We start from the raw sequence: 10,378 nt of genomic DNA, 5'->3' as shown, positions 1-10,378 counted from the left end.
GGGTTCGTGATTCACGGGAGCAAGTTTGGAAGTCAATGGAATGATGATCAAGTGCTAAATTATGAAGAACATGACTTTGGACCAGAAGCTTCCGCGCTAGGGCGACCAAACATTACCGCCCCAGCGCCAAAGACACTGTCCAAAAGGTGAATTCCAGAGAATCTCGTGCTAGGGCGGCCAAACTTCACCGCCCCAGCGTGCCTGTCCAGAACGTTTCGCGCTAGGGCGGCCAAACTTCACCGCCCCAGCGCGCAACTGCCAAGAAAAATATTTCTTTCCTTAATTAAAGTTTTAATTATCTTGGTAACTAGATTTGATATCTTTTTGATATGTAAACATATGAGGGACGAAATTTTACACACTCTTCAGATTATTATTGATATTTATATCAAATTTTAGAGTTTTTCTCTCAAACATTGAAAGCTTCGCTTTGTTATTCAAAAATCAAACTTATCAAGATTCGTCTTGTGGCGTTTGTCGATCGTGCTTGTGCGGGTTGTCTTAGACTTGTTCTTTGAAGGTTCGTTGAGTTTTTCGATTGTTTATTCCGTGATTATTTGTTGCTAGACTTTTCATAGTTTAGAGGTGAAAATCACAACACACACTTGATTCAAAAGATCGGGACAACAACGATTCTTTGTTCGTTATTGAATTGAGGGCGCGATTTGATTTTAATCATGTTTGGGATCCTTTGCAGTTGCCGGAGGGACCAGTCACGAGGGGACGAAAAAAGAAATTCAAAGAGGCATTACAGGGAGTCATGAGCAATCAGGAAGGGGTCGTGATGCATGGGGGTACGTCGGGAGGCCAAAGGAATATCATTCAAGCATTGTTGGAGACGGCCGAGACTACACGACGTGTACACGGACCTGCACACGGGGTCTGTGCCCTTTACAGCCGAAGCTGAAGAATTCCCGTGTCTACACGGACCCGAGCACGAACCAGGACACGGGGTCCGTGTCCCCTGTTTGCAGCTGAAGTGATTTTCCCGAGAGTACACGGACCCATACACTGAGGGCCACATGGGGTCCGTGTCTGAGACGGCTGAGCGAGAATATTTTCCTTCCTAAAGTTTTATTTCTTTTGGTAACTAGACTATTGTTATCTTTTTGACATATAAACATATTTTGGACGAAATTTTACATACAATATACATTATTATTGAGTTTATACAAACTTTTGAGATTTTCTCTCAAGCTTTCAAGGCTTATTGCTTTGTTCATCAAAAATCAAACTTATCGAAGTTTTTAACTTTGTGGCGTTTGTCGATCGTGCTTGTGCGGATTGTCAAGGGCTTGTTCTTTGAAGGTTCGTTATAATTTCGGTTGTTTATTCTCGTGAATATTTATTGCTAAGTTTTTATAATTTAGAGGTGAATATCACAACACACACACTTGATTCAAAAGATCGGGACAACTATGATTCTTTGTTCGATATTAAATTGAGGGCGCGATTCAATTTTAATCGTGTTTGCTTTTATTCGTACAAAGATTCATATCATTAGGTATTAGAGCTTTGGCTCATTGAATTCAAGTAAGTTTACCCTTCGTTCTATTATCAGATCTAAATTTTCTTTCGTTCCGCTTTCAGATCTGATTTGTTCTGTTATTCTTCGTCGTTTGTGAATCTGTGATACACGAGATTTTGTGCCTTATTTTTTTTCTTTGAATTTTCGGAATTCTTAGAGGGGAAAAAAAAAGAGTACCAAAAATCCGAAAATTCCTTGTTATTTCTTTGTGGTATTTTGTTCTATTTCCTTAATAGAGTCATATTCAATTGCCTCTCACAATAAAAAAAAAAACCATTTAACTATCTTCAAATTGCTTGTCTATGCAGTCCAAGTGAGTCGATCACATTTGTTCACGAGTTGAAACTTGATTGTTTGATATAACTAAAATACAAAGCTTGAGCACACTTTCGAGAGTAACATCAAAGTCGAGTGGAGACATTTGAGTGTGAGTGTTATTTCTTTGGACTGACTAGTGAGTATTTGTTGTGAGCAAACAAAATAAGATAGAAAAGATGAGTGAATTTCTTTGGAGTGACCGTGAGCTTTTGGGTGAGGAATATATCTTGTTTTCTACTAACGTTTTATTGCAGGTACAAAATTAAAATTAAATGGAGAGGGAGGTAGGAGATAGTTCGAACCCGGGGTTGTCTAAGGTTCAAATGGAGGTATTGTTTGGGCATTTTAGTAGGATGATGAGAAATGAATGGGAGCCCTTACATGAGAGGTTGGATAAACTTGAGGATAGTACTAGCGGGAGTAAGTCTAAACCTAAGGATGTGGGTAGAGGAGAAGAAGAGGAAGAATATGATTTGGGAGGAGATGAGGAAAGTCAAAATGAGAATTGGGGTAGGAATGGAAGAGGTAGAGGATTTGGGAGACGAAGAAGAGAAGCCGTACGGGAAAGATATGAAGGGAATAGGGAAGATGGTAACATGGGTAGTATTAAGATGAAAAGTCCTTCATTTCATGGGAAGTCTGATCCTGAGGCGTACTTAGAGTGGGAAAAGAGGATATAGTTCGTGTTTGAGTGTCACCACTACTCCGAACAAAAGAAAGTTAGGTTGGCGGTGGTTGAATTCTTAGACTATGCTCTCATATGGTGGGATCAATTAGTGACCACTAGGAGGAGGTATCATGAGAGACCCATTGAATCGTGGGATGAAATGAAGAGGGTCATGAGGAAGAGGTTTGTACCTAATCACTATTATAGGGAGATGTTTAAGAGGCTACAAGTCTTGAGGCAAGGGTTGAAGAGTGTTGAGGACTACTATAAGGAGATGGAAGTAGTAATGATTAGGGCCAATGTGGAGGAAGATAGTCCTGACGAGGGTTATGAGGCGGTTGTAGGTGAAGCCCTAGTGGCTAGGCGTATCATGAGTGCCCAAGTCAAGGAGGATGAGGCTAACCAAAGAGAGAATTTGTTCCATACTAGGTGTTTTGTGAATCAAAAGGTTTGCAATTTAATCATAGACGGGGGGAGTTGTACAAATGTGGCTAGTGTTGAAATGGTTGAGAAATTGGGTTTGCCTACACTAAAACACTCTCAACCATATAGACTGCAATGGTTGAATGATTGTGCGGAAGTGAAGGTCACAAAGCAAGCGCTAGTGCCTTTTTCTATTGGGAAGTATGTGGATGAGGTCTTGTGTGATGTAGTACCCATGCATGCTTGTCGCATCTTGTTGGGTAGACCGTGGCAATACGATAGAAAGGTGACTAATGATGGGTTCAAGAATAGATTTTCATTTGTGTTGAAGAAGGAGTCCATTGTTTTACTCCCTTTGTCCCCAAAGCAAGTGTTGTAGGACCAATTGAAAAAAAAAAAAGAGAGATGAGGCCGAAAAAAAGAGTGAATTAAAAAGTGAGATGACTTTGGAAAATAAAAAATAAATGGCTGAAAAAAAGAGTGACAAAAAAGGTGAGATAGCCATACAAAAGAAAAAAAGAAAGGAAAGAAAATGAGGGGAAAGAAAATGAGAGGAAAGAGGCCAAAAAGAAATCATATATGGACCAAAAAAGTGAGTTGAAGCAATTGATGCACACACATGAACCACTTGTGTTGATTCTTTACAAGGAGATCCTCCTTAACGCAAGTGATATAGCCGGGTCCCTTCCGAGCATTGTTGTTTCACTCTTGCAGGAATTTGGAGATGTATTCCCAGAGGACCTACCTCAAGGGCTACCACCATTGAGGGGGATTGAGTACCAAATTGATTTGGTACCGGGAAGTGCATTTCCAAATGGTCCAGCTTATAGGAGAAATATAGAGGAGACCAAGGAGCTTCAACGACAGGTAAGTGAGTTGTTAGATAGGGGTTTTGTGCGTGAGTCCATGTCTCCTTGTGCTGTACCTGTTTTATTAGTTCCTAAGAAAGATGGCTCATGGCGTTTGTGTGTAGATTGTAGGGAAATCAATAACATAACCATTAAGTATAGGCATCCCATACCTAGACTAGATGATATGTTAGATGAGTTGCATGGTTCTTGTATCTTTAGCAAAATTGATTTGAAGAGTGGTTATCACCAAATTAGGATGAGGGAAGGTGATGAGTGGAAAACTGCTTTAAAACCAAATACGGGTTATATGAGTGGATGGTCATGCCTTTTGGCTTAAATAACGCTCCTAGCACTTTTATGAGGTTAATGAACCATGTCTTGCGTGCATACATAGGAAAATTTGTTGTTGTCTACTTTGATTATATCCTAGTATATAGCAAAGACTTGGATGAGCATGTTAATCACTTGAGACTTGTGCTAATCACACTAAGGGCTAAAAATCTATATGCTAACTTAAAGAAATGTGATTTTTGTACAAGCAAACTTGTCTTTCTTGGTTTTGTGGTAAGCTCGCAGGAATACATGTGGATGAAGACAAGGTAAGTGCTATTCGAGATTGGCCAACGCCTACTACTGTTGGTCAAGTCCAAAGTTTTCATGGACTTTCAAGCTTCTATAGGAGGTTTGTAAAGGATTTTAGCACACTTGCAGCACCGATGACGGCGGTAATTAAGAAGAACGTTCCATTCTATTGGTGCGAGGAGCAAGAGAAGTCTTTTAATCTTATTAAGCACAAATTGATTAATGCTCCTTTACTTGTTTTACCTGATTTTTTTAACACTTTTGAAATTGAATGTGATGCGTTAAGTGTAGGTATTGGCGGAGTTTTGATGCGAGGAGGACGGACAGTGGCGTACTTTAGAGAGAAGCTCAATGGAGCAGCCTTGAACTACCCCACGTATGATAAGGAGTTCTACGCACTTGTGAGGACTCTAGAAACGTGGCAACACTACTTGAGGCCTAAGGAGTTTGTGATTCACACGGATCATGAGTCTCTTAAGCACCTTAAGGGGCAGCAGAAGTTGAACAAGCGGCACGCCTAGTGGGTAGCATTCATTGAAACATTCCCCTACATCATCAAGTACAAATTAGGTAAGGAAAATGTAGTAGCCGACGCACTATCACGAAGGTACGTACTAATCTCTACCTTGGAATCTAAAATTTTGGGGTTTGAGCATGTGAAAGAGTTGTATGTGCTAGATGATGATTTTATGGATGTATTTGAAACATGTATGCATGGTCCACATGATAAATTTTATTTGCATCATGTGTTCTTGTTAAGAGAAGATAGGTTGTGCATCCCTAAATCATTGATTTGTGAATTACTTGTTAGGGAGGCACATGGGGTGGTTTGATGGGACACTTTGGTGTGGCAAAAACTTTGAATGCTTTGCATGAACATTTCTATTGGCCAAATATGAAGCGTGACGTTGAACGAATTTGTGATAAGTGCATAACTTGTAGGCAAGCTAAGTCTAGAACACAACCACATGGATTGTAGACACCACTTCCTGTTCCTAGTGAGCCTTGCATTGACATTTCTATGGACTTTGTTTTGGGGTTGCCTAGGACTAAGAAGGGGAGAGATTCAATATTTGTTGTTATTGATAGATTTTCTAATATGGCACATTTCATTGCTTGTCATAAAACGGATGATGCTTCTAAAATTGTGGACTTGTTCTTTAGAGAAGTCGTTAGGTTACATGGCATGCCTAGGACTATTGTGTCTGACCGTGATGTTAAGTTTTTGAGTTATTTTTGGAAAACTTTGTGGACTAAACTTGGCACAAAATTGTTGTTTTCTACTACATGTCATCCTAAAACGGATGGACAAACTGAGGTTGTTAATAGAACATTAGGAACACTTTTGCGTGCTATTCTTAAAAAGAACTTAAAGAATTGGGAGAATTGTTTGCCAATTGTTGAGTTTGCTTACAATCGATGCGTGCATTCAACTACCAATTATTTGAAAGGGGATCGTTTACGGTGACTGGAAGCGCAACGGAAGTTTTAAAATCGAATTTTTACAAGAAAAATTTCGGCCACAATGATATTGTGCGTAGCAAATACAACACCAAAATGTCATATATAGGGTGTTTGAGAGATATACCTATCAATCTTTAAAAGATTGATTATGGCTCCAACTTTGTTGTTAAACAACAAAGCTCTTGAATGGCATGAAGATCTACAAGCTTCCCTTCCTTCAAAAATTAGGCCCACCACTTGCTTGGTAAATCCCCTCTTAATTTGCACTAGAAAATTATGAGGATTTTTCAAGGAGAAGAATATTTCTTGCTCAACACTTGAAGAAGAAAAGAGAGAAAAACTCGAGAGAATTGCTCTCTAAGATTTTGGCCAAGGTGTGTTGTGGAATGGGGGAAGAGAGACTTGTCTTGAACTTGCAAAAAGCTAAAAGCAAAAACACCTTTTTGCATGCCATGCCTTGATAACCAAAAAAGTAGTCTCCAACCCTTCACCTCCCATGCATGCATATATTATATGGTTTTTAACAAATTAAAAACCCATGGACTTAATTTAATTATCTCAAACATTTTTTAGACTAATTAAACATTACTTGAGTTTACTCAAGTCCACTAGTTAAATAATTTATTTAAATTGAGCTCTACAAGACTCAATATGATTTAATTAATTCAACACTTGAATTAATTTAATTATTTGGACTCTACCTATGTCCACTAGTGTTTAATTAATTCAACACTTGAATTAATTTAATTTAGTCCATAATAATGTTTATGAAAATCACAATTTTCAAATACATTATTCAATTGGCCAACTTTTAATTTAGGAACATTTCCATAAATTAAAGTATACAATTCTCTCATAGAAGTCATACTTCTATTTTCCTTACGCTTATAAACTCATTTATAAGCCGTTCAACACATTGAACTATTTTACTTCTCAACGGGATCTAGAAAACTAGTACTTGTGTGGCCCTCCATGGTTCATTGATACAACTAGCCGTGGGTTCTCATCTCCATGTGATTCGGACTAAACATGTCCTTATATGAGCATACCCCAATTGCTCCGTTCTTACTTATCAACTCCTTGATAACAAGAACGTCAGAACTCAAGTCTGATAGTACCCAACCAATCATGTTAAACGCCTAGTAGCATCGCTTACATGATTCCATAGGTATCAAATGATAGTGCCTGCAAGAACCATTCAATTATGGTTAGCGTACAGTACGGTTCTTTCAACTCATATATCCCGACCGATTCGGCAACCATTGTTTTATCGAGAGTTGTCAATGAATCGATACTATGTGTCATGTCGTAGTTGCATCGATGGTGTAATCTATGAAACCCCTTTCATAATTACCACCATACTCTGATCAGAGATTTCAACCTACATACACATGAGAACACATAGGATATCCATACCCGAAGGTAAGTGGTGAATCCCCGACTACAATGCATCGACTCCTATATGTTTCGACAGAACACCCAACCTTGCCACCTGATTACCTCATGAGAGTCGGTAAACAAGTCAAAGTGTAATTCTAGCACATAGAGTCTCAATGTTGTCCCGGGTCATAAGGACTAATGGTGTACAACCATAAACTAGGACGTTTCTACTCGATAAGTGAGAACCACTTGGAAAGTCCTTTATAGAGGGTTGTTCAGTGCACTCTACCAGTGTGACACCTCTGACCCGTAACAATAAAAATACACAGCGGAAATAAAATTTTCTCTAAAATATGGAGGGAGTTTCAAAATACATTTCATAAAAATGTTTACAAAATAAATACATGATCATTCAAATGATATGCAAAATACAAAATAATCATTCTTATGATCATGTCCCAAAATGATACAAAATAATCTTCCTTCCAACGGTGTATGCATATGACCCTCATCCACGATCACTGTCCTGGTCGGTCACTCTTATCTGCATCACATGAAAATAACTGAAATGAGAATAAATCTCAGCAAGTGGAACTTTAACATAGCAATGATACAATACTCTGTAAAACATGACTTTGAAATCATAAATACCATCAACTCTGAAAAATGAATAATATAGCAATAACTGTAGTAATAGCAATAGCAATAGATAGCAATACGATGGTATTTCTCTTTTCTCTGGTTGGATTGATATCAATAGTATCTCTGACTGTGGTTGCAAATATCCCATCGATATAAATCGATAACTGTGAGGGATAAAAGCCTATGGTTGTTGATCAGCTAATTGCATGCAATGCTCTGACTATGATTCAATCAATCCAATAAAACATTTGAACTCTGAATGGCATTTAAAGCCGTCGTTTCACAATCTCTTATTTTCTCTTGTATTCCCTTTTAACAATAGTGAGACATCAATGCCTCCAATAGATAATCAATGGGATCAATACATAACAATGAATCAATTGAAGGGAATATCACTTTAAAATCTTTAAAACACAATACATATAACATCATGTGAGCAAAGGGATGAAATTCCACTTACAAACCAATAGAACACCTCCAACTAAACTCTTGGTACACCACCTACAACAATAATCCATAAATAACACCAATATCAACTCTATTTCCACAAATACAAGTCAAATAATCCCTTAAACCAACAAGAACAACACCCTATAACATCTCATTACCAAAAATCATGATAGAGCTCAACCAAAAACTTACCTAAGCTTCCTTATACCACGGAGAACCTCGATCTCAAGTCGAAAATCCAAACAAATCCAAGAATCAAAGGTAGGAAGCAATTGAAATGGAAGAAAACCCTTGGAAGAAGAGAGAAAAACGAGAATGGAGGAAGAAGATAAGGTAAGGTATGGCCAACAACTCCCAAAAAGTCACTTAAAATCTCGCCCATACCTCGACCGCGGGTGCGACAACACAAGGGCCGCGGGTGCGCTGAGCTCACAGCAATGAACAAAACCAACACAACTAAAATCGATCCGAAACTCTGAAACGAACAACCAACAACATCTAACACCTCAATAACAATAATAACCAATAATACTATAGCCCAAAACACAACTCTAAACTTATAATCACATAACCCAAATAACAAGTAAAGCTTAAACCTGTACCGTACACCAGGCTCGGCTATTACAATCTCCCCTCCTTAGAGGAATTTCGTCCGCGAAATTGACGTCACTGCACGAACAACTCAGGATACTTCTCTCTCATGTCATCCTCTGGTTCCCACGTAGCCTCCTCGATCAAATGGTTCCTCCAAAGGACTTTAACGATGCCGATCTCTTTGTTCCTCAATACTCTAACTGTGCGATCCAAAATCTGGACCGAAATCTCTTGGTACGTCAAATTCGGCGTCAAGTCCAATGGCTCGTGGTGAAGGACATGGGAAGGATCTGCAATATACTTCCTGAGCATCGATACGTGAAGCATTATGGACTCTGTCAAGATCGGGCGGTAGGGCTAATCTGTAAGCTCTGTCACCAACTCTGTCCAAGATCTTGAATGGACCAATAAACCTCGGACTCAACTTGCCCTTCTTGCCAAACCTCATCACACCCTTGAGAGGTGCAATCTTCAGGAACACATGGTCGCCAACCTCGAACTGCAAAGGTCTACGATGAACATCTGCATAGCTCTTCTGTCTCGACTGCGCAGTCTTCATTCTCTCACGGATAACAGCAACAACATCGGCAGTCTGTTGGACCAACTCGGGACCCAACATCTTCCTCTCACCAACCTCATCCCAAAACAAAGGAGATCTGCACTTCCTGCCATAAAGTGCCTCATACGGTGCCATGCCAATCGTCGGCTGGTAGCTATTGTTGTACGTGAACTCCACAAGTGGCAATTTAGAATCCCAGCTACCAGAATAATCAATAGTAAAAGCTCTGAGCATATCCTCTAGAATCTGAATGACTCTCTCTGATTGACTGTCGCTCTGAGGGTGATAAGCTGTACTGAACGCTAACCGTGAACCCATAGCTCTGTGCAGACTCTTCCAAAGCTCGGAGGTAAATCTAGGATCATGATCAGACACAATCGACACAGGCACACCATGAAGTCTAACAATCTCTGCAATATAATCCTCGGCATACTGATTCATGGAGTACGTCGTCTTGACGGGAAGAAAGTGCGCTAACTTGGTCAACCTATCAACAATGACCCAAATGGAATTATAACCTTTCTGCACTCTGGGAAGGCCAGTCACGAAATCCATCGTAATGTGCTCCCACTTCCACTGAGGAATCGGCAAAGATAGCAATGTCCCAGCAGGTCTCTGGTGCTCAATCTTCACCTGCTGACAAGTAAGGCACTGAGAAATGAACAAAGAAATATCTTTCTTCATACCTGGCCACCAGTAGAGTCGACGAAGATCCTGATACATCTTCATACTGCCTGGATGAATAGAATATGGCGCGGTATGAGCCTCTGTCAGAATGTCTCGTCGAATATCATCGCCAATAGGAACACAAATACGACCTCTGAAGGTCACCAAACCATCACCATTCGAACCAAACTCTGAGTTACCTCTCTCCTCAGCTCTAGCTCTCAACTCTGACAACTGCAAATCAGTCGCCTGCT

General features: G+C 39.6%; 1 protein-coding gene across 1 annotated transcript; it reads left to right on the top strand.

Moving 5' to 3' along the window:
- Window positions 1-2,787: 2,787 nt before the first annotated feature.
- Window positions 2,788-4,678, top strand: LOC140805458 (uncharacterized). The gene is made up of 3 exons (XM_073161728.1): window positions 2,788-3,222; window positions 3,651-3,803; window positions 4,661-4,678. Exons 1-3 carry the CDS (start codon window positions 2,788-2,790, stop codon window positions 4,676-4,678), a joined length of 606 nt encoding a protein of 201 aa, XP_073017829.1.
- The last annotated feature ends 5,700 nt before the right edge of the window (window positions 4,679-10,378 follow it).

This window comes from Primulina eburnea, chromosome 11 (assembly GCF_022965805.1).
Source record: "Primulina eburnea isolate SZY01 chromosome 11, ASM2296580v1, whole genome shotgun sequence".
In the NCBI taxonomy this organism is placed as follows: Eukaryota; Viridiplantae; Streptophyta; class Magnoliopsida; order Lamiales; family Gesneriaceae; genus Primulina; species Primulina eburnea.
Note: the sequence above shows the minus strand (reverse complement) of the source record. Positions and strands in the feature narration are given on the sequence as shown.

Bases quoted from the DNA above. Each gene is read 5' to 3' on its own strand.
- LOC140805458 (XM_073161728.1), top strand. From the start codon at position 2,788: ATGGAAGTAGTAATGATTAGGGCCAATGTGGAGGAAGATAGTCCTGAC. The intron at 3,223-3,650 runs GTGACTAATGAT...TCACTCTTGCAG, and splicing joins CGTGGCAATACGATAGAAAG to GAATTTGGAGATGTATTCCC.